The 27420-nt window shown below is 40.7% G+C and overlaps 1 protein-coding gene across 1 annotated transcript in view; it reads left to right on the top strand.

Annotated features, from left to right (window-relative positions):
* The window catches only part of CLSTN2 (calsyntenin 2), a 395403-nt gene extending 369303 nt beyond the window's left edge, over nucleotides 1-26100 (top strand). The window contains exons 10-17 of the mRNA XM_054166362.1: nucleotides 9708-9874; nucleotides 13410-13558; nucleotides 14952-15175; nucleotides 18326-18496; nucleotides 19190-19335; nucleotides 20709-20835; nucleotides 22940-23124; nucleotides 23762-26100. Of these exons, the coding sequence (XP_054022337.1) occupies nucleotides 9708-9874; nucleotides 13410-13558; nucleotides 14952-15175; nucleotides 18326-18496; nucleotides 19190-19335; nucleotides 20709-20835; nucleotides 22940-23124; nucleotides 23762-23971 (1379 nt within the window). The 3' untranslated portion in view covers nucleotides 23972-26100. The remainder of the gene's footprint in view (nucleotides 1-9707; nucleotides 9875-13409; nucleotides 13559-14951; nucleotides 15176-18325; nucleotides 18497-19189; nucleotides 19336-20708; nucleotides 20836-22939; nucleotides 23125-23761) is intronic.
* The last annotated feature ends 1320 nt before the right edge of the window (nucleotides 26101-27420 follow it).

Here is a 27420-nt window from a genome sequence, read left to right as displayed (position 1 = left end):
AGAAGTCCAAGAAAATCCAAAATCAAGAAAATGGAAAACAGTTTGTCTCTCCGCAGACGAAGCGAAGAAAAAGGGAAACAGGGACTCAGGGACTCTCAGTTGACTCAGGGCTCTCAGGGTTCTCAGGGTTCGTGCACCATAGATTCCTCAGGGACTCTTTCCTTTGGACGCGCTGTAGCTGTACAACATTCTGAAATTAAACTCTCTCAGCTAAAGTTAAATCTCTTTGTGGAATACACTGAATTTCACCATTCTCTTGCATTACCCAATAAGTGTGACCCGGACCTTCTGCTGAAACCACCCCTCGGACAGGTTTAGCCTCTCCTGAGGGCGAAAATACCCAAACAGTTTTACCTAACAGATTCTTTTCCCTAACAACAGGAACTCTATCACCTTCTACTTTCTGTAGCAGATCAGAATGTGCAGGTCCAGCTCGGTTCACTGAACCTCTACTGTTCACCAGCCAGGTTGCTTGTGCTAAATGTTTCTCCCAGTTTTTCAAAGATCCACCTCCCATGGCTTTGAGAGTGGTCTTCAACAAACCGTTGTAGCGTTCAATCTTCCCTGCAGCTGGTGCATAGTAAGGAATATGGAAAATCCACTCAATACCGTGCTCTTTTGCCCAGCTCTTTACAAGGTTGTTCTTGAAGTGAGTTCCGTTGTCTGACTCAATCCTCTCTGGAGTTCCGTGTCTCCACAGGATCTGTCTCTCCAGACCGAGAATGGTGTTGCGTGCAGTTGCATGTGGGACTGCGTAAGTTTCCAGCCATCCAGTGTTTGCCTCTACCATAGTAAGCACGTACTGCTTACCAGAACGAGAACGTGGTAGAGTGATGTAGTCAATCTGCCAAGCTTCACCATACCTGTATTTGGACCATCTGTCACCATACCACAAGGGCTTAATTCTCTTTGCCTGCTTAATAGCAGCACAAATGTCACAGTCATGGATGACTTGTGTGATGGCATCCATGGAAATGTCTATGGATCTGTCACGAGCCCATTGGTATGTTGCATCTCTGCCTTGATGTCCTGACGAATCGTGAGCCCACCGAGCTAAGAATATCTCACCTCGGTGTTTCCAGTCGAGATCAAGTTCAGAGTCCTTGTCTACTTGAGAAACTCTTGCAGCTAGATCTGCCTGATGGTTGTGCTGCTGTTCCTCAGTAGCTTTGCTCTTGGGAATGTGAGCATCAATGTGTCTCACTTTCACTGGAATTCTCTCGATTCGATCAGCAATGTCTTGCCACAGTTCAGCTGCCCAGATGGGTTTTCCTTTCCTCTGCCAGCCATTCTTTTTCCAGTTCTTTAGCCAACCCCATAGAGCATTGGCTACCATCCATGAGTCGGTGTAGAGATAAAGCTTTGGCCATCTCTCACGTTCAGCCACGTCGAGAGCTAGCTGGACAGCTTTTACCTCTGCAAACTGACTGGATTCTCCTTCTCCATCCTTCGCCTCTGCAACTCGGCGTGTTGGACTCCACACGGCAGACTTCCACCTTCGCTTGTTCCCGACGAGACGACAGGAACCGTCTGTGAACAAAGCATACTTCTTTTCATCATCAGAAAGGTCATTGTAAGGAGGAGCTTCCTCAGCACGAGTTACTCTCTCCTCTGGAGGTTTAGCACAGTTGGTATCTTCAGGCCAACTTGAGATCACCTCCACCAGACCAGGTCTTTCAAGATTTCCCATTCGAGCTCTCTGTGTTATCAGGGCCATCCACTTAGACCAGGTGGAATCTGTGGCATGATGTGGTGTGGAACCTTTGCCTTTGAACATCCAATTCAAAACTGGCAATCTGGGAGCGAAGAGAAGTTGTGACTCAGTTCCAATTACTTCAGAAGCTGCTTTCACTCCTTCATAGGCAGCTAGAATCTCTTTCTCTGTTGGAGTGTAATTAGCCTCTGAACCTCTGTAACCTCGACTCCAGAAACCAAGAGGTCGTCCACGTGTCTCACCTGGAGCTTTTTGCCACAAGCACCAGGTTGGACCATTGTCACCTGCAGCCGTGTACAAAATGTTCTTAATGTCTGGACCATCTCGCACAGGTCCCAGACCCACTGCTTGGACTACTTCTTGCTTTATCTGGTCAAAGGCTGCTTGTTGTTCAGGTCCCCAGTGGAAACTGTTCCTCTTTCGAGTCACATCATACAGAGGTTTCACAATCTGACTGTATCCAGGAATGTGTAGTCTCCAAAATCCCACTATCCCCAAGAAACGTAGAGTTTCTTGCTTGTTCGTGGGATTTGCCATGGTAGAGACTCTATTTACCACATCCACTGGAATGTGTCGGCGTCCATCCTGCCACTGCACTCCCAGAAACTGGATCTCTGTGGTAGGACCTTTCACTTTGTCTCTCTTGATGGCAAAACCTGCATTCAGGAAAATGTCCATGATTTTGTTACCTTTCTCGAAGACTTCCTCAGCAGTTTTACCCCAGACGATGATATCATCGATGAACTGGATGTGTTCTGGAGCACCACCTTCCTCCAGAGCATCATGGATTACTGCATGACAGATGCTGGAGCTGTGGATCCAGCCCATTGGCAGTCTGTTGAAAGTGTACTGGATTCCTCTCCAGGTGAAAGCAAACTGAGGCCTGCATTCCTCTGCTATGGGAATAGAGAAGAAGGCATTAGCAATGTCTATGGTAGCATACCATTTGGCCTCTTTGGATTCCAGCTCATACTGGAGTTCCATCATGTCTGGTACTGCTGCACTCATAGGCGGAGTTACTTCATTCAGGGCTCGGTAGTCCACTGTCAGACGCCAGTCTCCATTCGGCTTTCGCACAGGCCACACTGGACTGTTGAAAGGTGAATGAGTTTTGCTGATGACTTTCTGACTCTCCAACTGACGAATCAGATTCTGAATGGGCAACAAAGAGTCACGGTTGGTTCTGTATTGTCTGTGATGCACAGTCCGAGAAGCAACCGGCAACTTAATATCCTGAATCTTGTGTTGTCCCACAACTGCAGATTCATCAGAAAGCTCAGGTCTAGCAGACAGCTTTAGTTTTTGTCCATCAATTTCTACAGAAGCTACTCCAAAAGCCCATTTGTAACCTTTAGGGTCTTTGAAACGCCCTTCTCTCAGAAAATCAATTCCCAAAATACAAGGTGCATCAGGTCCGGTCACAACTGTATGCTTTTTCCATTGTTTACCAGTTAAGCTTATATTAACCTCCACTTTACTTAACTCTTGAGATCCACCAGTGACTCCCAGAATAGTTATGGACTCTGATCCCTGATAATTTGATGGCAATATGGTGCACTGAGCTCCTGTGTCAACCAAGGCCCTGTACTTCTGAAAGTGTGAAGTGCCAGGCCACTGGATGTACACATCCCAATAGATTCTGTTATCTGTATTACCCCTCTCCTCCCCCTGGCGGGAGGCAGGGCACCCCTAGTTATGGGGAACATGTCCACAGGTGCAACGAGCACACTGTGCAGTGTTAGAACTGGAGCCACTGTTGGAGCTACTAGAGTTGTCCTGGGGAACTGTAGAAGTAACAGCTACCCTTCTGGTATTGCTACCTCGGGTTCTGCCACTTTGCAGTTCTCTCAGTCTCCTGAAAAGATTAGAAGTTGGTTGACCATCCCACCTGTTCATGTTCTCACCAAACTGATCACGCAGGGTAATCCAAATAGTCCTACGTGACTGCCTTGGTGGTCTGTTTTGGTTTGATCTGTTTTGGAATGACCTCCTTGGAGGATGTCTATTCCTCACAGATGAAACCTGTACCCACCTGGAGGAAGAATTGGAATCATCTCTTTGTGCCAATTGGGAGATGGTGTTTTTAAATTCATCCTTCAGCTCTTTCATGCAATTCTCCAGTTTTCCAGACAGAGTTTCAATGGCTGAAACCAAAGAAACACGTGTCATGCTATCATCCAATTGTCTCAATTGATCAGTGAATTGGCCAACCGTAAGAGGAGCTCCACCATAATTTCTTGCTACAATTCTGCTTGCCAGAATGTTTGCATAATTAGAAGGAGCAAGCTTGATGAGCTTTTTAGTAAGACCATTTCCTACAGGAACATCATCAGGATTCAGAGATTCATGTTCACCATAGAGTACCTCTCTAACAGCAAATTCTCTCAGACGCTTGATTCCCTCATCTATGGTAGTCCAGGGCTTAGGATTCCATGGAAGATCATCTCGGGAAGGGTATCTCATGAGAACCGCCATTAGAAGGCGTATCCACAGATTAACCTTACCGAGAGCCTTGCCTAGATGTCTATCTATTCCATTATCCTTTGAGAGAGTTCCTAGCTGGGCTGCTGACTTGTCTCCAACCATTAGAGCTGGAGCACCTGTATCATAGCATCTACCAAGCCAAGCGAGAACTGGCTCCTTATCTGCTCTGAGATAGTCTTTTCTTACATTTCTAAGCTCCTCACGTGGTGAAGAGCAGTCGGTTATGTCATCTTGTTGCTCTTCCGCCTCCTCTTCCTCAACTTGTGGTCCAAACAACCTTTCTGTCACTCTCTCAAGGATCCCTTTAAGCTGAGAGGCACCACCACTAGCTGCTGTCCTACCAAGAGATGCATCTCGATCCTCTGATGATCTCAATAAGTCAGCTATATTTTTAAGACAGATTTTCTCTTCCTCCCCAGCAGAAGAACCTTGCTGTGCATCCCCGTCAGCTCCTGAATCAGCTTTAGTCTTACCCTTCCTTGTTGTTAAAACTGCTACTTGCTTTACTGGAGCTGTGTTTGGGTTTCCAGCTGCCTTATTATCAGAAGCTGATAAGCTTTGAGACAGATTAGTTGCTTTGGAGGACGCTTCCGCTCCTGCCATGGAAGAAGGAGGAAATGACTTTGCCTCGTTAATGGTGGCTGCCTGGGACACAGGAGCCGCCATGTTTGGGGCTACTGTAGCCCCTGGCTGCTTGCCAGAATCATCACCATTGCTATTCAGAGCTGCCTTGCCGATTGACTTTTTAGCTTTATCTTTAACTGACACAGATTCTCCATTATCATCCTCACTGGATGTTCCTGAAACAGAGCTAGGGTGGCGTTTTCGTCTCTTTGTCCTCCGTCTAATAACAAAACATGCCTTATAAACTTTTCTCTCCCGGTACAGTGTCACTAGCAAATACACATTACTTATCACCAGCAGCAGGACTACACACATCAAGAAAATCAGCTTTGGATCCCAGCCATCACTTAAAATTACCCTTTCACCGAGCGGAATCTTAAACTCTTTTATCTCAATAGGGAGTGTGCTAGATGTAACATTCCTGTACTTTTTAACATAAAAGAATTCCAGGCACTGATCATACAGAAGCCGAATCTTGTACTTAAACCACAAATATAATTTTTGCATTATATATTTACCTATCTTATCGATAATCATACCCAGGCAATACTTGTAGATCAATACACCAAAGACCGAGAAGAACAGACGCTCAAAAAGCCAAAACACCTTCATGTTTGCTCGTTCGACTTAAGCAAGCAATAAATCAAACTAATTTGTCAGCAAGCCCCGAGTTGGGCAGCCAATAAATGTGGTAGGTTGAGAGAGGGCTTAGCTCTCCCTCCTCCACAGAGTAAGAAACCACAGCTAACTCAGTCGAAGAGCAAAAGCTATATATTTACAAGCATATATGGAAAGCAGGTTATATATAACACAATATATACAGGTATTTACAATATATACACAGAAATACACAGCAAAGACAAATAACACAACAAAAAACCCTCCCTCAGGGAGGGATCCCCTCTTTGGAACCCCCTCTCTCCCCCCCTTACCTCCCTTTTTCCCCAAAAAGGGGTTAGAGAGAGAGAAAGGCAAGTTACTAAGGAAAAGAGTTGTTAGCAAGCTTCAAAAGCCCATGCAGGATTAGTGTTTGCTTATCTGAAGGCCAAGTCCAGCAGTTCGCAGAAGAAGCAGGCAGGGAGAACAGGCTGAAACACCAAACTCCCCCAACTCCCAAACCGAACTGAACTGAGGAAAAAATTTTCCAACCGCTTCACAATCTAAAGCTGAATTTTTGTTTATCAACCAATGAAATTCGTTTAGAATATCAGAATGTTTTGGTTCTAGTACCAAAAACATTGGCCAGTGTGTTCCAGCAGTGTTTGTTCTTAAAGGCACAGCCTCAAACGACCACACTAAGGATTTTCAATTTATTTCAACTGTGGTTTTTTTTCTTGCATCTTCTGAGACTGAAAAATATATGCCCAGTAATCCCTTATATCAAAGCTAGAATACAGCTAGATTGTAGCGGATTTGCTTTAGGCCATTCTTTCCATTTTAACAAGAGGTTTGGTGGTTGCATCTCAATTTTATTTCACTGGATTTTGTCCATTTGCAATCTAATAATTACTGATAATTGAAGCCCATCAGCAAGCTAACATACCCCACTGAGCTGAGAAGAAGCTGAAATGCTGAGGTGGAAGAATATCAAAATGTCAACAGGCTGCAATTACAAGCAGCTGTGATAAGAGTCAGATATAATGGCTCCTGTTCCCCTTTGAGGATAAAATTGGCAGGTATATAATTACGTCTTTAACTCTGGTAAAAGGTGCTTATGGGAGACTTATTTAGTAGTCTGTTTCCTCTAATAAAGTGTGCTCATGGTTTTTTGTGTGGAAGAAGCTAGAATTCACACCGTCCTATGTTGAGAGGAATGCAAGGTTATGGTTAGTACTTCAGACAGGAGCAGGAATTGCAGGAAAGGCAATAGGGTTGCTCATAATCTGCAGTGTTAGGTACATGTGAAGAAAACACCTTGTTCAGCCTGGCAAAGGAAAAGGGAAGAATTAACCATATTTTGAGAGCTCACATATCCTATGTGGGAAGCTTCCAAATCTAAGGATTTCCTGGGGAGCCTCTGTGTTTTTTTAAAAAAAGCTTGGAACAACCTAGGCAGCTCTCCAGAATGGGTTAAGTACAGCTGTACTTGTCTTTCTTTAGGCTGTGTCACCCCTCAGCACCCCTTCAGACTCTGCTACGAGTTGTTCTAGTGCAGCTGTCCCAGCCTGAATCACACCATCATAACCATGGGCATAGTTTAGCAGATTTTCTCTATGGAACAATATGAGACTAGCTATTCCCAGCTATTTTTCACTCACACTTTCTTGAAATGCTTGCTTTTTTTTTTTTTCACATAGCAGTTGATTGCCTTTCCAGAACAAAGATTACAATGCCTCATTTACAGTCCAAAATCTATCTGTACATCTGTACAAAACCCTACCTTAGTACTTTGGGCAGGGTAAGTATTTAAAGCCTGTTTTTCAAATCCTCACTGGTTTTGTAGTGCCTGTGTTTGCAGAGCATTTTAAAAGCTCTTTGCTGGAAACACTCATATTCTCTTCTATGCTTTTGTGTTAGTGGTTGGGCAGGTGACTTATGGGACAGATGACTTTAATCAAGGATTATACATCTCCAGGATGGCAATGTCTCCATGTACACCAGTGAGGCCTGAGCACAGTGAATACTCTGTACATTTAGTATATAGCTAATTACAGCACCATTGTAAATAAGCTAGCAATGTAATTGCAAGTGTTTTGTCAATGGCAGTAGAGGAAAACTAGTCCAATATGAAAGAACAACCAATTGGAAAAACAAAAAAATCAAAATCAATCCTGGAATTCCTTTTCAGGGATGTATGAACCAGTTGTGCTGCTCTATAGCTTCACTTCCACTGGTTTGCCTTGCTTATTTCTGTTGGACATAGCCACAGCACTGACTTCTTTGTTCTAGCTTCTTTCTAGTCCATTATACATTTTAATGAGGTAGTTTCACATATAAACAGATTAGCCTGTCTGAGATTGTTTCTTAGCATGCATCTCCTCAGAACTATTAATATCTACTGGCAGACGTTTTGTAGATTTCTGAATTTCAAAGCTCCAGGATTTGTGTTGGTGTTTTAGCTTTGGAACTTGCTGTCTTCAGACTTATTAGGGATATGAGAATTTGAGGCTTCAAAGCACAATGTGATTCCCTTCTTCTGTATGTTATCTGTTCTTATCATCTTATCTTTCTTTGCCTCCTTTTACATGAGAAGCTTGAAGTATTTATTTAATTTTATTATTCTATTTTATTTTATTTTTCTGTCCAGATACATTGCTGCTGTGCTAGTGGCAACATAACAGATAAATACAGCAATGGTTGGTTTGTTGGGTGTGTTGTTTTGGTTTTTTCTGAAAAGCCATTGTCCCTGTAATGCATTATCTATTCACCAAATAATAGTCTTGGTAAGTATCAGAGAGGCTGAATTTAGTCTGCAAATGAATCCTGTACATTAGCTGTTGCATGCATGAAAATTTCTGTAAAACCCCAAGAGAAATTCTACCCAGAGGAAGTTTTCTGTGTAATGGACAAATAAATGAAAGAGTTGAGAAGGATAAGCTCTCCTTGAGGGACCCTTCTTTAGGGTAAAAAAAGAGGCAGCTTGTGCTGCAATGTTAACAAAAAAAAAGGAACAAAACCTGTCGTCTTCTATAAAGAAGCAGCCTGCTGAGACACCTTTGTTTCTCTCAGTAGACCAGTGCCTATTTTCTCCACTCTTTAAAAAACATTGAATATTCTTTGCAGTGCTCATACTACACAGACAAGAAGGATGTTTTCAGGTAGCAACATCAGCCTAAAGAAAATTTGCCACTTCATCCCTATCCTAACCCTGATCCACACACAAATCCTCAAGCTAAAGTTCAAGCTTGAGCTAGCTTGCCTGGCAGAAACAGCTTGTTTGACACTAAAGCTACAAACACTGTAAAGATGAGTTATCTACCAATTACAACAGCTTATCAGCTGCTAATCCAATTAGCCTGCACAGCTTTACTGTGCATGGCTCTCAGTCCTCTCCAGCTGAAGGTAGGTAGTAATTCACATGCCCTGACATAGCCAACACTTGCAGGAAAGACAAACTCTGAAAATCCTCCTAAAGGAGAGGAGGTAAATCACTAAATATGCCAAGATAAATTTAGATGCTGTGATCACTGGTGCGGGCAGTGTGTAATCACATTTTATTGACAACTCCTAAAGATCAGTCTTCCTTTGAAGCTGCCCAGAGTGAAACTGAATAGAGCATAGCAAGAAGGTCTTATGTGACATACAGCAGTGAGACCTGCTCTGAACCAGACAAGCTATTTTGGGGAAGGGAAGCACCATGAGCCTTTTAGCACAGTACTGTGCATAGGTCTGCATTCATGGCTGGGAATTTACCCCATATCCTCAGAGACAACCATTACTCAGAGAGTGTGGCAGTTTGCTTACCCAGAGCAAGAACTAAAAGTAGCATATATTTTTGAAGAAAGGCAAAGGCTGTGTAAGTGATCTTGTAGTAGAAGACTTGCAAGTACAGTTTCTGTATAAATACAAATTAAACCTCAAATGTTTTGGTTTATTTTCTTGTTTGATCACTTCAGTAATCTCATCAATTAATTTTAAAAATGCTGTGCTGCTTTGAACATGGGTGTAGGGAGCCATGTTTCAGCTTGGAGTATGTTCACACAGCTTTGTAAGCATCTGAATGCAATACTGGAAAAACACTGAGAAGAACCGTAAAGACGGGCTGCTACTAGGTACCACCCAACAACCCACCCAGCAATTCCACTTAGAACAATAAATGAGATTTCAAATGTATTTGGCTATAGTGGATATAAATTCTTTCAACATGTTAAAATGTAAACTGCATCATTAGATGTGTGGTTTGTGCATTGGTATTAATCATCATTTTCTATTTTCTCTCTTGCAGGAGGCGAAGTCACCAAGCCCAGATTCGCTCAGTATTTCCATGGCAGCCTGGCCAGTCTCACTATCCGGCCAGGCAAAATTGAGAGTCAGAAAGTGATTTCCTGTTTGCAGGCCTGCAAGGAAGGTCTGGATATTAACTCTCTTGAGAGTCTTGGTCAAGGAATAAAGGTGAGGGATGAACTGACATCATCTCTGATAAAAATTTAGAGCTGATTTATGAAGGTATAGTACACACAGTACAAATGTACTCCCAGAAGCAATGTAATTTCCCATAAAGTCATGCAAAGGAAAAGTGGAACAGTAGAAGGGCTGCCACACTGCAAAGAAAAATGTTTCCATTATTGTAATGCTAGATGCTAGCAAAGGAAGTTGCTGCTGATATTTCAGAACCTGTAGGAACTGCCAGGTCGAGTTTCCATGCTTATTTTGGGAGTTTTAAAGAAGAAGACATGCTCAGAAAGAATTACTGAAGTTTGATCTCAGGTAGCTTTAAAGCAATGGCAGACTTGAGTGGAATATCATTCATCTAGAGGTCACTCCAAAAGAAGTTGAGGCCATTATTAGATGACAAGTGTTCCTGTGCCTGAAGTGTGAATGCACTAAGCTATTTCCTGGCACACAAATCACAATACCATCTTCCAAAGAGCTGAGCTTCAAATCCAGATCAGAGGATACTTTGTCTGCAGACTGTGCTTCCTGTGAAACTACACAGGTGTTTTAGTGCATTGTTTTTCAGTGGAGAGGAGGATGCTGCTGTAGCACTTAATCTGGAGTGTGCAGTGGAAGTGCCTTGTACTACATTTTATTAGCCAAACCTTTTCATTGTACAAGATAGGAGGCTGACCTGAAATACACACAAATGTCTGTCTAGGTGATAGGTTGCAGTGGTGTAGTATAGCCAGTTTGCTTTCTGAAAACAAGTGAAAATGAACACTGGAAGTGCAAAGGCAAGGTAAGGAGGAATTTTGCCTCTCTAGCTTTTACATATAGACAAAACGTTCTATTAAGAACATCTGTTAGTGTAGGAAACCCCTATACTTAGTGCAGCTTTCACAGGTAAAGAAGAACCATTTTTAAAAAGTTAGTTCATCATTAATTAATTGCAAAAGTATATTAAAGAAAACAACAAGGTGACCTCTGAGGGGCCCTTCCAATCTGATGCAATATGTGAATCTGTGAAAGAATACTCTTACAAAGGCTTTTTGCTTCTTTTGAGAGAAACAAAAAGGAAGTAATTAAGCCTAGCTAACACTTTTTCACTTAGCATTTTGCTCTAAAGCACTTGGAATTCTGCAGGACCAGGAAAGGAATGCCAGAGCCGTCAGTGCAGAGCAAGTAAAGGTTGTCCCTAAAATTCAGTGGACAAGTACTACCAGATAGCTTCATGCTTTACAGAGATGAAATCCACAAGTTAAATTTACAATGCAGATCTCTGCAGGCACTCAGATGTTTTTCTTCTACATTTTCTAGAAACTGCAAGCAAACTTAAAATCCTGCATTGTTGCTTCTCCTACAGAAATGACACAGGAGTGAAAGCTTTTTAAAAGACAACATACACAAAGAGCAGATTGGGTTTTCTGGATTTAACTGTATATATACCTACCAGTAAGTTCTTTGCTGGGCTTTTACATTAATTAAAGCAGCACACACATAGTCCATGGTCCTCAAAAGCATAGTAATTCCTCCCCTATTGTCACACGCTGAAGCTTGACAGTATTTAAGTAGTCTTGTTCGAAGGGCTTAAAAGGCCCTTGTTCTACCACTCCCTGCTGCGCCAGCATAGGAGGCTCTCTTACTGTCCTAGCAGTGCAGTGAGTAAAATCAAGACAAGGGATTGTTTTCTGCCTTTTCTTTTTGTCACCAAACTTCAAAACTTTTTCATTTTCTGAACTACAGATGAAACAGTGTGTGTTTTGTAAAGTTACTGTTTCCATTTTTACCCTCTCAGCAAGCTCAGCAGTCAGTGTGCAAGGACAGGAGACAAGAATGAAAGGATGGATGGATAGATTGTGGGAGGGTTTCTGAAGCGGGCTGATAGAAAGAAGCTCAAATGAAAGCAGAACAAATAGCATTTGACCTTGAACACAAGATTAATAAACAGAAAGGGGGTTTGGTGTCAAAAATAAACATACCTGATCTCAGACAAGCATGTATAAATTCTGTGTGGCTATTCATATGGTGCTTAGCAGATTCAGTGGTGGCAAAATGATGTTGGAACGTGTTTCTGCTGGGTCCTATGTACTCATGAAGCTTCAGCCACCTAAGAAAGCAATTCAGCTGTAATATAGTTTCTAACACAGTAGCACTGGATTCTTTTTGTCATCAGCCTAATTTTCAGGTATCTGTAACAGCACTCAGAAACACTGTCTAAACTGTTGCTATTTTTAGCCTTTTTTAATGAGAAAGACAAAAATGGCTCAGACTAGGGCTTTCTCCAGTCCCTTTGGCAGCATTCCAGCCGTTCTGGCAGCTGAGCTATTAAGTTAACTAGCTAGCTACAGTGTCCTTTTGCTGATTTTATTCCCTACTGCTGCAGCTTACAGAAAGGAAAAAGCACTGTATGCAGGCTATGATTCCAGTGAATCTTCCTCAGCTAAAAAATACCGTTCAGTGGGTTAGACCTTCAAGCACAAGGAACTCAGTTCTCCACGTTCTGTCTGACAGACAACTCCATGCTTCTTTCTGTTCTTCACAGTGTATTTTCTATTTTACTTTTTAATTTTTTGTCATTGTAAGGTAGTGGGGACAACCATTGTCTGTATATAATTGAACATGTTCATGTAATCCATATCCAGCTGCATGTGAGAGGAGGATGCAGTTCTTTGTGTTTTGTGCCGACAGCAGTAGGGTACAAAATCAAGGGGTTTAATATGGTTTTCTCTGCAATGCAGATGATTTGCTGAACCAATTAGCAGACAAAAAAAAAAAAAATCAAGATGCATTATGGTGAAGATAAATCCAACCATTTGATATGCAAATACAGTAGCAAAGTTCTTGGTCAGCAAGACTTCTGTGTTTGATGCAATGGACTAGACAAGGATCAGGGCTGCAAGAATAGCCATTGACTTTACAAGCTTTGTTGCTTCAAATGAGCAGCTGGCTTTATGCAAGTAGCAGCTCTATCTCAAATCACGACACCCTTATTGATCATGGGACAGAGAAAGGAGAATCCCCTTTATTGTGCCTGACATTAATGAAGATGTAGGAGGCAAATGTTATAATTGTTTTGCTCAGTCATGTTGAAATATACCTCGGAAAGATTGGCCAGGGCAAAAGCAAAGAGAGAGCGATAAAAATATGCTTCTGCATGCTACTCTGGTTTAAGCCAATATTTTTATGTGAGAATGTGTTTAACCTAAAATTACTAAATAGCAATAATAATGATGAAAATGAGTTAAGGTTTTGAGCTCTGCAGCTGCAGAAATAATACCAGCAAGGCTGATAAGGCTGGATGAAGTACAGCAAATCAGGATTAATTTACTGCAAAATTAATTAGAACAGTAGCTACTCAAATACAAAATAGATGACTGATGCTACTACATGTTTTAGGGAATAAGATGTAGATTTAGCCAGCAGTAGCTATGAAGTTGTGGGCTTTCCCCTTACTTTATTAGATTTTAAATTTATGTCTCTGTAGCATTCCTTTAAAATATTTTGTACTCTGTACCTGGTAGCATAGTACTAATTATATGCATTCCCTTAGTATCACTTCAACCCTTCCCAGTCAGTCCTTGTCATGGAAGGAGATGACATTGAGAATATAAATCAAGCTCTCCAAAAGGTCTCATACATCAACTCCAGACAGTTCCCTACTGCAGGCGTACGACGTCTCAAAGTCTCATCCAAAGTCCAGTAAGTTACACTTCAACTGAACTGATTCGATTAGGAATCTTTTTAATTAATTACTTTTTTCTTTGCACATGTAAAGAGAATTTTGACTAAATTATATGGCTAAATTGTACTTTTATGCTACTGAGCATAAAGGATGAATTTAACTTACTTTCATGCTGGTTTTGTTTTGGTGGTTTTTGTTTTTGTTTTTGTTTTTCTTTTGATATTGTTCTTTTGAATTCTTGTCACTGTAATTTACTTGCTTTTTCTTTTATAGTTTGGTGCATACAGCCTGGACTGAATAGTATTTGCATTTATTACATTCTTATTTTACTGTTTGCTTTTAAAAGTTACAGTTTTTTATAAGATAGCTCAAGCCATGGCTTTTTAAAGCAGGCCTATAGCATCTAGCAGATGATACAACTCCAAGAACAGTATTGGTAGCTGTGCTTTAAATTGCCTGTCTGCATCATTATATGGCTGTCATCACTGAAGCACTGGTGCTGGGTGTTAACAGAAATCCATGTCCTTCCATTTTCATGCAACGGTAGTGACAGAACCTGCACAATAATGTTTATAGTTCTACAGAGCCATCTGCCACTCCTGAGCTCCCCTGGGGTACATCTCTGTTACAGCAGGTTGTACAATGCATTGAAAGCAGATCTTTAGAATTAAAATAGTGCCGGTTCTGTGAACACTCAGCTACTACCCATACAGATCTTACTAAGTACCAGGTTTAGTCCAGTGTTGTGTCCTGACCTCACTGGAAGCAGTCCAGTTTGCACACTCCATGCCTGGCCAAAGCCTTGTGCCAACGTAAAGTAAGGTAGAGTTTGCCAGATTTGCTTCCAAAGCATAGTGCTCGTTTGGATGAAAATGTTAACACAGTTCCCTTTTGTCCCCAGCAAATACTGGAGGGTGCCAGAATAAGCTCGTGATGGGTCCAATTTAAATGGATAATTAGGCCTTTTTATTCACACATGACAAGATAAATGTATTATATTCATGGGATATTGCTTTGAGAATTTAATGTTTGGTATACAAAAGTCAGTTGCTGTCATCTAATTAACACTGGGGTTTTTCAACCATTCATTACTTTGTTAAATGCCAGTTAAACATCAAAATACTATTCTCATAGTGACTTTAGTAAAAGCCACAAGTCTGTTTGCTAAGCTGTCCCTGCATAATTTCAGTAGCTGTAAACATGGGAGGGAGTGGGATGAGCAGAACTGTTGCCATTTGCTGGCCTGTGTACCTGGTGGTACAGATGTATGTCCTTACATGTGGCATTGCCAGAGTGCAACACAGACTGATGTGAGACAATGCAAAAAGGCTGAGATCTGGGCAGTGCAGGTGCCACACACCTCTGATGTGTAATGTGCTACATGCAGTTAACAAATAACATATTTTTCAGATGTTTTGGTGAAGATGTCTGCATTAGTATCCCAGATATAGATGCATATGTAATGGTGTTTCAGGCCAATGAGCCCAAGATTACAATAAGTGGGATGGACCACTTTGCTAGACCAGCTGCTCAGTTTGAAAGTGAAAGAGGAGTCATTCTGTTACCTGACATCAGGATTGTCAGCACAGTCACTAAAATGGAGCATCCAATGGACTTGAAAGAACATGACAGAGGTTAGTGATTTCTTTTAAATGTTATTACTTTTCTGCAGCATGACCTCTCACATTTTTTTAAAGGATAGTGCAGACAAATGACACAAAGGAAACAACTTCACCCTGATTAATTTAGCAATGCAAGCCAGCAGTGATGCTGTACTGGAACACTGGAAAATGTATTAAATAGTGATAGATCAGTATGTACTTCAATAAAGCAGCTTTTCTATTTAGTGTCTTGCCTATTCAGAATTCCTTTCTACTCTTATTTCCATATTCTGTTAAATAACACATTTTCATTGGAATCTCTCTATCTGTAACATAATTTTGGTAAGTGTGCTGATAAATTGGAAAGCAGTTATTGACTAAAAGTTGGAGTTTTAGTCTGTTCTTATGTTTCCAGCTCTGCTATTGACTTGTGGGTGATACACCTCATTTTCCCACCTATATAATGTAAATACAATAATTTACAAAGATGACAGTTTAGGTCTGAGCTGTGTGTGTATTATTGTTCAACAGTAGGTGAATGTTCAAAAATATAAATAAGGTTCAAAATAATTATCTATAAAGGAATTTGCCTTTTGAATGTTTGAGTGCAAGGTAAATGAAAAGGCCAGTAATCTGAGGTGTCATTCTTGTATTGTTTGGACCACAATATGCAGCAACGAGATGTACATCTCTTGAAAAGATAAAATCATAATAATGTGCAAGGGGCTTGGATTCTATGAAGCCCCACTCTGTAATTATACTGCTTACCACTTGCCTGAAGCTGCATCTGTGCCCTGGAGGCTGGAAAGTGGTTTATATCATATTATCAACTGCATACCATTACAGTATGTAAAAACAGTGCATTCTTGCATAGAAAAGAATGATCACTATCTGTTACTTAAGACACAACGCATGTATGATGTTCCATATTGTGATGGGTTAACACCCATCCTGAAAACAGGGTGGGGGGAAGGCGGTATAAAAGGGAGGACACACTGCTACTCGCTGCCGGCTTATACCGTAGCTGGGCAGGAAGGGGGGAGTGGAACAGACTCAGTTTCCCAGGGGGAAAACATCCTGCAGGGAGGGCAAAGCACTAGCAAGCCCTCCCCTCTCCTCCCCCCCGCCACTGTTTTCAGGATGGGTGTTAACCTATCACACATGTCCATAAATGTTACGACATCTTCAAAAGTGTTTACTAAATTTGGGGCTACTGCCCTCCACTTTAGTTTACAAATTTCATCTATCCAATTTTTTCCAACTGTTGACATAACTACTGTTGTAGCACCGTGTAACCTTATATGCCTGAGTCTCACCTTGGAAAAAAAAATAGAAGCATTTCTTAAGGTACTGTTTAATTCCTTGAAAGTCAGTACCGCTTGATGTGCCACTTCTTGCTTGTTTCCACTAGGAGTTGTTAAATGGATAGATAATAACTGGCTCTGGGAATAATTGTGTTATGCAAAAGATTATTGAATTTTAAGTCTCAATTCCTGCATTATGATCTTGAATCATCATTTCTCCCAGCCCAGATATCATCTGACAAAGGCAAAGGTAGACATCATTTTGGCCTCTCTCTACCTATAGCAATTTTTCCACTTACTGGGAATTTACAGAACCTGATCACCATGACTGCAGCAGAGATCCCCATGGCAAGGTTGTGAAGGCAAAGTTAGTCTCAGTCACAGGGCCATAAGACCACAGGCAGCAGCACAACTATGGCTCAGAGGGCTTATTAACCCTCTGGGGAGCCCCCAGAATGCCAGCATCTCGCCACTTGTCCTGTCACAGTAGGGAAATCAGTGAGACCTCACAAACAGCTGGAATTGCTGCTCCTACTTCTCATTTGCCCACTGAGCCACAAAGCTGAACAGCAAAGGCTTTTCCCTTGCTTTGCAGCCCAGCACTTTCCTGTCATTCCTAACTTCCCACAAAACAGCTCAACTCATCAGCCTTAGCAATATTCAGATTTGCCTATCCTGCAATTTTGAGTTGGGTCTGCATTTCTGAGTAAGTTAGAGCTGTACATAGAGTACAGAAACCCAAATTCACTGTACTAGGAGCATGGAATCTAGGATACACATAAGACTTTTCTGTCTGTACCTTCCTACTACATACACTTTCTAAAATAAATTTGCAAAATGGGCACTAAGTTCTAAGACTGCAATGTCTGTCTGCAATACCCTCATGGTTAAGCAGTCTTGTCAGACACTCCGTGCTAAGATGGCCAGAGTATTAAAAAGCTAAATCAATATGCTGCTCTTCTTCCAGTGACAGTATCATTTTTTTAATTGTATGTCCTGAAGGACAGTTGGTTTAGAGCTCAATTTCTCCAAGTCACACAACACTGGCTCTTGCTATTTATGATAACACTATGTTCTTGGAGAGATGGCCATGTTCTTTGCAATGTAAATTCCTTACTGGCCACAGAGCAACTGAGAGACTCATCCAAGCATAGATATATTTGACATGTGTTTTTTCAGTTCAGTTTTCCTTGAGGAAAGAATGAAGGTGTGATACCAACCACCTGAAGGGTGGTTGCAGCCAGGAGGGGGTTGGTCTCTTCTCCCAGGCAGCCACCACCAGAACAAGAGGACACAGTCTCGAGCTGGGCCAGGGGAAGTTTAGGTTCGAGATGAGGAGAAAGTTCTTCACAGAGAGAGTCGTTAGCCTTTGGAATGTGCTGCCCAGGGAGGTGGTGGAGTCACCGTCCCTGGAGGTGTTCAAGAGGGGATTGGACGTGGCACTTGGTGCCATGGTCGAGTCATGAGGTCTGTGGTGAGAGGTTGGACTTGATGATCTTTGAGGTCTCTTCCAACCTTGATGATTCTGTATCAATACAGTATTGAAACCCAGAACTGTTTACAGGAATTTTATTTCCAGGATCACATTTCAGTTTTGCATTTCCAGCACTGTTCTTGAATGCCTCTTACTGTAGAGCAATACATTGTCTATCTCACTAGGTATCTGTTGGCTTTCATCATTATAGCAGCTGGACAGGCAAGACACTTCACTTTTGACTTGCTTCAAGTATGCTGTGTTTTACATCAGCATAAAGCAATTCAGCCATCTTTGCAAAAATTGAAAGCCCTGATGCAAAGCACAGGAAATGACTGAGCAAATGTGATCATTTGTCTTAGTTTCTTTTTCTATTTTTTCATGGTATATGCCGTGTGTTCACAGCTAATAAGCCAGTGCTGTTGGAGGAAATGCTGCACAACTTGGATTTCTGTGATATTTTGGTCATTGGTGCAGAACTGGATCCTGAACAAGAGTGTTTAGAACTGGATCATGTGGAGCTTCAAGGAAAACATCTAGATGCCACAAATTCCACAGCAGGATATTCAATCTATGGTATGGTCATATCTATGGTATGCTTTCCCCTATTTCTTCCCACCGACAGTTACATTATTGGAATGAAAGGACTAATGTGAAAGAAATCAGACACAAATCTGTGATGTGCTAGTTGTAAAGTATTCCAGGAGAGACAGTCTGAAAAACAGTCACTTCTGTCTCTCTGGGTGTGCTGTGTTTATTCTTTGAAATACAGCACAGCTTTTTCTTGATCTCAGAATTCCCCTGCTATCCCCAACTGCAGAAAATAGAAACACTGCTTGTTTTAAGCATAGGGGTTCTTGGGGACCATTGTGGTGGAATGTGGGAATGAGGGGACTCCTCAGTGCTCTTGCACAGTGCTGATAACTCATTGTCCTTGCTTTTTTGTTTTTTAATGTTGTACATGTTTGCTGTTGTGTTTGTTCCTTTCCATTACAGAATAGAATAGAATTAACCAGGTTGGAAAAGACCTTTGAGATCATCAAGTCCAACCTAGAATTGAAACCAACAGAATTGCATTGATTTCCAAAAACTATTCTGACATAATTTATTTAATCAGTCAGAGGCTGTATTAGGAAATATTTGATGCATTGTGATTTTCAGATCATTCTGCCAAAATTTGTGTGTTCTGTGAACATTTCATTTCTCCTATACTGCACAGAACGTTTGTCACATAGCTTCTCCCTGAGATTATTACTGCTCCGTTTTCAGGTGTGGACAGCATGCACAACTATGAACTGGTTCTTCGGCAGATTCGGTATCGGAACTGGGACACTTCTGCCACCTTTGAAAGAAAGTTCAGAGTCAAGTGCTCAGAGCTAAATGGACGTTATACGAGCAATGAATTTAACTTGGAGGTGAGGAGTCGGTCAAGTTTTCTTTCCCATCACTGAGACTGAACACTAGCCTCATCTTCAGCGACACTGTGTTTTAGTTTATATATGTAAAACGATTGACGTGTTCTGGTCATTATAACCAAATAGAGGGAAAATTCTAAGTTCCATTCAAACAGGAAGTTGATTTCTCCTGTGGGCATTCCTCAGTGTGGGCATCTCTATTCTACTTCTTATGTAACGATATTATGCTTTTCTTCAACTCCACTAACAACATACTCCTGTTCAAGCAGAATGGAGGATAAGTCATCATCATTCCATGATACAAAATCTCCTACAGGTCTTTTTGAAGATTTATACACCTGCTCAAAAGTAAATCCTTGCAACCTTATTATTATTTTCCTTTGATTGTTTTTTTGTTTTGGGGTTTGTGGGGTTTTGGTCAGTTTTGTTTGTTTTTTACTGAACCTGACATATTTTTCTTATAGTCAGCATTCATCTTTCCAGTTTTTCCAAGCAGTAGCTTCTTAAAATAAGTTAAATAATTTGTTCATCATCAGATGGTAATTTACATGATTTCAGAGTTCTTTGAGGAGTACAGTCAGTACGCAGTAGTGAATGCATAGGATGGACTTCATCTGTCATGTGCTCTTGGATTTATCACCTAGGCATGGTCAGTTACCACAGGAATATTTTGCTCTCTTGAGCTTAAATGTGCTGGTACTAAGTCCAATGCAGTGGCTCAGGGACTGAGAACTGCTGCTGAGCACCTCAGCAGAAACTGGGCTATTCTGAATAACCAGCTGATCCAGCCTAGAGGCCAGGTACCAAGTAACTCCAGCAAAGGGCAGGACCTTCTTTGCAATAGGCTTAAAACTTAGAAGTTGGTTCTGATGTTTACATGTTTTACATTCTGCAGCCCTGGCAATGACTTCAGGGGGTTTGCATATAGCATAACATACTATAGGTAGGACAGAGAACTGATATAGTACCTTCAAAGAAAGTCACACTGAAAGTAAGGATGCAGGGAAAACTGAAACCTCTTTTAAATCCCTCCTACTGTGTCAGTTTTAAACTCAATGAGTGGGATACATTTTCTGTCAGCATTCAGAGTGATAAATCTCCCACTAATTTTCAGAGAGCTAATTAATATATTTATTTTTTTTTAATCCCTATTTATCCAGAGAGAAACATTTTTAATGCTAGAAATGAGAAATACATTAATCTCTGTGTTTTTCACTGACATAAAAAAAACCACCACGACTATTTTGGACTTTAAAATCTATAAAATAACGCTCCTATCTGCTGATGAACTTCACAGTTCAATATAATGTATGGGGCCAGCAGGCTTGAAGTACAGAGCACTTTTTAGTATCTGATCTCTTCTCTTGTGCCAGGTTAACATTCTACACAGCTCCAACTCCAACTTCATGGACCATGTAAATCATATGATAGTACAACCACAGTTTCTCCAATCTGTCCACCACCCAGAGGCAAGCATAACAACTGCTATTCACAACTCAGGTATGTGTATGTCAGCAGGAGCAGGGAGGTCATTCTGCCCCTGTACACTGCACTGGTTAGGCCGCACCTCGAGTACTGTGTCCAGTTCTGGGCCCCTCAGTTTAGGAAGGAGGTTGACTTGCTGGAACGAGTCCAGAGAAGAGCAACAAAGTTGGTGAGGGGTTTGGAACATAAGCCCTACGAGGAGAGGCTGAGGGAGCTGGGGTTGCTTAGCCTGGAGAAGAGAAGACTCAGGGGTGACCTTATTACTCTCTACAACTACCTGAAGGGAGGTTGTAGACAGACGGATGTTGGTCTCTTCTCCCAGGCAAGCAGTACCAGAACAAGAGGACACAGTCTCAGGCTGCGCCAGGGGAGGTTCAGGCTGGATGTTAGAAAAAAGTTCTATACAGAAAGAGTGATTGCCCATTGGAACGGGCTGCCTGGGGAGGTGGTGGAGTCGCCATCACTGGAGGTTTTTAGGAGAAGACTTGATGGGGTGCTTGGTGCCATGGGTTAGTTGCTTGGGCGGTGTTGGATTGGTTGATGGGTTGTACGCGATGATCTTGAAGGTCTCTTCCAACCTGGTTTATTCTATGTATTCTATGTATTCTATGACTTTACAGAGACTGCTCCTAGTGATTCTGGTATGTTGGTACTTCCCTTCTGATTTCTTACATGTCAACAGATATAGCCCTGGAGGCCATAGTTAGAGCTTGTGAAACCTCTAAGAAGTTAAGAAAATGTGTTGTTTCTAGTGCTCAGTTCTGTGAAGGCTCATGTTATCTTTATACATCTGTGCTTCTAGGGCACATTCATTTCTGCTCACCTCTTTCCAAGCAAAAGGCAGAAATGTTTGTATTCTTTTATTTTTTTAATGTATAATTTCTGCAATGCTTCTGTTAGCTGCTGTCCAAGCATCTGTCTGGATCTCTCTGGAGTAAAGAGAGCTCCACCAAGCCATGTACAGGAGGCATTAGCATATATTAAATACAGAATTTAAGTTGATTTTGTAGACAATATAAGCTACAATATATATCCCAATCTGAAGCCTTTTCAATGAAGGCCACCCATGGCAAAGATATCTGTTCAAATGCTGGACTCTGAAATCCTTTTGGCTGGGTTATATGTATGTAAAGAAGGGAAGCTGCTGTAAAGTGTAGATAGTTTTAAGTAGTTATAATCGGTTACACTTGGAAAATTGCTGTATTTTTCTGGACACTTGTACAGGCATTACTGAAATGAAATGGAATATTTACCAATGAACTAGAACTAGTGTAAGAGGAACTTTTTCAAAATGAACTCTTTAATCTTTAATATTGTTCTGAATTCAGAGTATTGCCTAAGAGGCAAGGCAAGGTAATAAGATGGGGTACAGAACTACTATAGCTCTTGGAACTGCAGTACCCAGCAAAGGCACATAGAAAGTGGCAGCACTTCTCCACTAACCTAATTGTGGAGCGGGTAACAGCAAAATAGTTCAGAGAGATTTCTTCCTGTGACTAGGTGGAGACAGGTTTCTCAGTGCAATGGTGAGGAGTCTCTCAGGAAGATTGTAACACAAGCAAATACAGATTTTAGTTATTTCTTGGATACAAGCTGTGCCAGGGGAGGTTTAGGCTGGATATTAGGAAATATGTCTTCACTGAAAGGGCTATCAAACATTTAAATGATCTGCCTGGGGTAGTGGTTGAGTCACCACCCCTGGAAATGTTTAAACAGCATGTGGCCCTGGTACTCAGGGACACAGTATAGGGGTGACATTACATTGGACTAGATGACCTTGGAGGTCTCTTCCAACCAAAGATACTCTGTGATTTAGTAATTGATTCTGCACTGATTGACTACTTGTCTTCTGTAATGAAGTGGCTTAAAGAACAAATAGTAGGCATACTCACTTTTTAAATTATGATTTACAATGCTCATTATGAGATATCTGCTGGCAACATTTGTGTTTGATCTGCCTTAGAGAATGGGCAATTGTCAACTCTTTCTGTGGTCCCAGGCACATGGCTGTGTCCAAAGGAAGAAATGCTGAAAGGAAAACCGGGCAATGTATTTAGTGTTTAGTAGGGAATTTCATCCACAAATATAAGCCCATTCCTTTTTCCTCCCTTTGTTCCAGTTGTTCCAAGTGTGGCTACTATTGTTATCATAATCTGTGTGAGCATACTCATCTTCATCATCACCTTGGGGATCTATCGAATTCGGACAGCTCATCAGCACAGCTCTACAGACAATGAAGGAAGCAAAGAAAATGAAATGGATTGGGATGACTCTGCTCTGACTATTACTGTCAACCCCATGGAGGTACATAACTGAGACATAGTATTATACCATGATGCTACTGGGAGCTACTGTTGGGGCGAGTAGCTTACTCGGCACTGAGCCTTAAACCTCTTTCAGAGTACACTTGTTTAGGCTTGGCAGAACAGTTTTATCTATGTAGATTCAGGACCCCATCTCAGTTTTCCAGTCTGCACACCATGATAATATGTAATTGAGCACTTAGTTAATATTTGCTGTCAAATATCATTATTAAATAGGATGGTGAAGAATTCTTGGTTGCAACATCACTCTCCATCTGCATTTGCACCCTATGTAACAAGGATGATATAATTGATTTTACTTGTTTAAGCATTAATACAGTAACGGGGAGATGATCAGTATTTTCAAGAAACTGATATTGAAAGGTTAAATTTGGGCAGCTTGACTAGCAAAGGTATTACTTACTGACATTCCATTCTTGTTGCAGTCCCTTTTGAATATTTGCTACTGACTATATCATATTTGATGCCTAATAGTCACATAATGACAGAAAGCAGGATTCCCCAGCATGTTAGCAATTCTAAATGTGGAATAAATGCTCACAATTTCACAACCGCTGGCTAGCAAAAAGGCACTTTCCTTCTACTATCTCTCTTTCATTTCTTTAAATGTACTGTAGAAATATGAAAAGCCTCACCAGACAGAAGAGGAGAGTGAGGAAGAAGACATAGAAGATGAAGATGATGAAGACACCACCAGTGCTGAATCAGATGACAGTGAAGAGGAGGAGGATGAGGAGGAAGAGGAAGTGATTATCCAAAAGGCAGACAAACAGAATGTCACCAGGCAAGAGCAGTTGGAGTGGGATGATTCAACACTGCCATACTAACAGCCCTCCAGCCATATTGCTCTTTTGTAACAACCAATACAATGTTTTTTCAGAGTCTATGAATTCATAGACAGGATCGGAACTTTTGCTTGCCCGTAACTTTTGCCTATAGTGATCTTGTTGTAGTAATTGATAATGATAGAACTGACCCTTTTCTTACAAAGTTTGGGGGAAAACGTGTTACAAACATACTGGCGCCACCAGTAATAAGGTAATCTAGATCTTGATCTGTTAGCAAGCATAGTTCCCAATTTCCTGTTTCTATACCACAGATATGTGACAAAAGCCCTGTCACTCAATCCATAGAGGTTTTTGCCTTTGCTATTTTTTTCATACAGGAGAGATTTCATCTTGTTACAAAGAATTACTTGTGTGGGTCCAAATAGCAGTTGCCATTTGACTTCACACTCTTGCAGTGTAAAATATAATCCACCTTCAAACTGGGCAGAGTTTTAGCGCTACAGGTGACAGAGACTGAATTCCATTTGTGGTTTTGTCCTGCCTTCTTGGATGTTAACTATCTTTCTTCTACAAGGGAATGTCTAGGACTTGTCACAGGATGCATGTATGCCTGTGTAAAAGTGGACAGTGTACTTTTCAGGCATGCTGTCAGAACCCTCAAGACAGAGATTCTATCCAAACCACCCCTAGAAACTTAAGATAAGTTTGAAAAAAACAGCAACAAGGGGCTGCTAATGGTTACAAAGAAAGCAATCATTGTATGTCCACAGTTCGAGTAATATGATCTTATGCAAACTGTAAATTCTAATGGGACTGATTTACTGAAAACCTGTAGAGCTGCTCATTAGTTATGGATTGAGCAATTTGCAGCAAATCAATGCTTTAAACCATCTGTCTTGTAAAATCATTAGCTTGCTGCAGTATCTTCCTGAAGTAGTGGAAAATAAGTGACCTCATTATTCCATAGCTGTATATGGTTGGGATTTAAACAATGATTTTACATGAGGAAAATGTTCCCTTTTTCTTTAGTGAATACCGGCTGGAATTCCTGTCTGACTGTATTCTGTAAAACATTATGCCCTACTTCTTGTCTACCCTCACCCACCTAGGAATGGAGAAAGTGACAACATACACAACTGTCAGCTCTCATTCGTGCTCATAATTCTCCCTTATTTGTTCTTCCTGAAGCCATTAATGTTGAGAAACAGTTTTATAAAGTAGAACAAGAACAAATAAAACCTACCTGGAACCAAAAGAACTGAAAACAAAACCTAAACTCTTTAGAGGTTGAGAGAGTATTTTAGTTTGTTATGGTAACACAGCATATTTTTCTTAAACACTGTTTAAAAAGAACAAAAAAAAAAAAGAAAGAAAGAAAAGAAAATCTACATACAGTGTGGTGTTAAGTCTGTGTGGTGTGTTTTTTGTCCCCTTAATTCTCTTTGCATCTCCAAATGCTCTGCATACCAAGTGATGCAGCACTTGCTAGGATAATGTTCTATTGGCATGGAAGTGAACGCTGCCTAGTAGCTTGTCTGGTGTTTTTCAAAGCACTTACTTCCTTTGTAATTTCATCATTGACTTTTGATTTTGTAATTTGCCGTTTTAAATGAGCTGCCTCCTCTTCTGTCTCCCAGAGAAACAAGCAGTCAGTAAGTCTTGCCACAAAAGGACGTTCCTGAGCACCCATGAATGGTAGCTGGTCTTGCATAGTAACTCAACTTGAGCAACCTTGAGGGAATCCGTCAATACTAAATTATCAGCAGCTTCTAGATATCTTGGAATATAGAGAATATATCCCATGGGGGTTTGGGGAGTATTTTAATTCCAGTTTCTGCATCTGATATTTGCAGAAAAAGATTGACAGCAACTGGACCTTGTAGTTTAATAAGTAGGAAGTAAATAAAAAAGAAAACTAATTTTTCAACTAGCAATTTTCATGGTCTTTTTTTGTTGTGCCAACAATCATGCAATCATAGAATTGTTTAGGCTGGAAAAGACCTTTAAGATCATCCGGTCCAACCACTAACCCAGGTCACAGCTAAACCATGTCACTCAGCACCACATCTAGACACCTTTTAAATCCCTTCAGGGATGGTGACTCCACCACTTTCCTAGGCAGCCTGTTCCAGGGTTTGACAACTCTTGTGGGGAAAAAATGTTTCCTAATGTCCTAATCACCTTGGCATCGTTGTTAAGAGTGGCAATATAGAAATTTTCTTGTGTGAGGAGTCATGATTTATTTTTATTCTGGTCATGCACATGTATTAAACTAAAGAGAGTTATGTGCAGAATCCAGCCAACATCATCAATAAATACAGTTTATCTGTAGGAATAAAGATTGGGAAGCTGGCCAAATTTTCTCTTTCATAAAAACAGTTTTAAAATTTCTGAATGTCTTGGACAGAAATTCTGTGTTAGATCATTTTCTAGCATCCCCAGTAGCCTAAACAAATTTCTAGTGTTAATTTCTCTTTGTTAGTGACGTGAAGCAGGCTGTTCACGCTTGTTATCAGCACATATCAGCAAAGCTTTCTATGCAGAAAAAAACTGAAATATTTTAAATTAAAGATATATATTTAATTGTGAATTTCAGATTTAAATGGCCATAAATTATTTTTAAAGTTTCTGATATTCCTGGGTATCCTTATTATTGTTTTTAGCACAGCAAACATTAGGGCAACTTGAAAACCACAATTTATAAACTTATTGGCAGCCTTTAATTCTTCATGCTCTTCGTCAGTGTGTTTCTTTCCCCGTAGTAGATTTTTATCTGTTTGTTTCTGGAAGCAAATTTTTTTCAGGTCATGCTGGTACATTACACAAGCAGCAAACAAAGTGTTTTTCTCTACTGAAAATAAACCTACATTTTTAAACCTAAGCAAAGTAGTACAGGAATGTGTATTCTCACTGGTTTGAAACAAGCTATTCAGCAAACTCCACTGTACCACTGTACTTGCTTTAGAGTACTCATTGGAGTGCATTATGCAGCATTTTTCATTCGAATAAATAGAGAAATCCTTTTCACAGCATGTTAGTGAGAATGGGAGACTTCTTCACTGATTGAACCTTAGAATTAGAATATCTATATGGAAGTTGGCAGCAATGGCTTCATGAGAAAAAGTCTACTAGTAGAATAACACAGAAATACCAGTTGTTCTGAAAAAATCAAACAGTATTTCCTCCCTTCTGTGAATTATCTTTAATGTAAACTACTTCTCTAAAATAAAACCAGAAGATTTACATATATATACATACACACACACACACTTTTCTTTTTTCCCCTAATCAATAGCTGAGAGTCTCTTGTTTTGTCTGTGTTTATTCTGCAAACTCTGAAATGGTATCACCAGTGTCTGGCTCTTTAAAATGTTGTGTTTATTCTTAGCCCAGCTGTAAGGATGAGCTATGAAGATACACAAATAAAGGTGGCTTTTTTACAGTAGCCATAAGCAAAAGCAGCCAAAAAAACCCATCTCTGAAGGGGT

The sequence above is a fragment of the Dryobates pubescens genome, chromosome 13 (genome assembly GCF_014839835.1).
Source record: "Dryobates pubescens isolate bDryPub1 chromosome 13, bDryPub1.pri, whole genome shotgun sequence".
In the NCBI taxonomy this organism is placed as follows: domain Eukaryota; kingdom Metazoa; phylum Chordata; class Aves; order Piciformes; family Picidae; genus Dryobates; species Dryobates pubescens.
The sequence above is the reverse complement of the archived record's forward strand: the minus strand, read 5'-3'. Positions and strand labels throughout refer to the sequence as shown.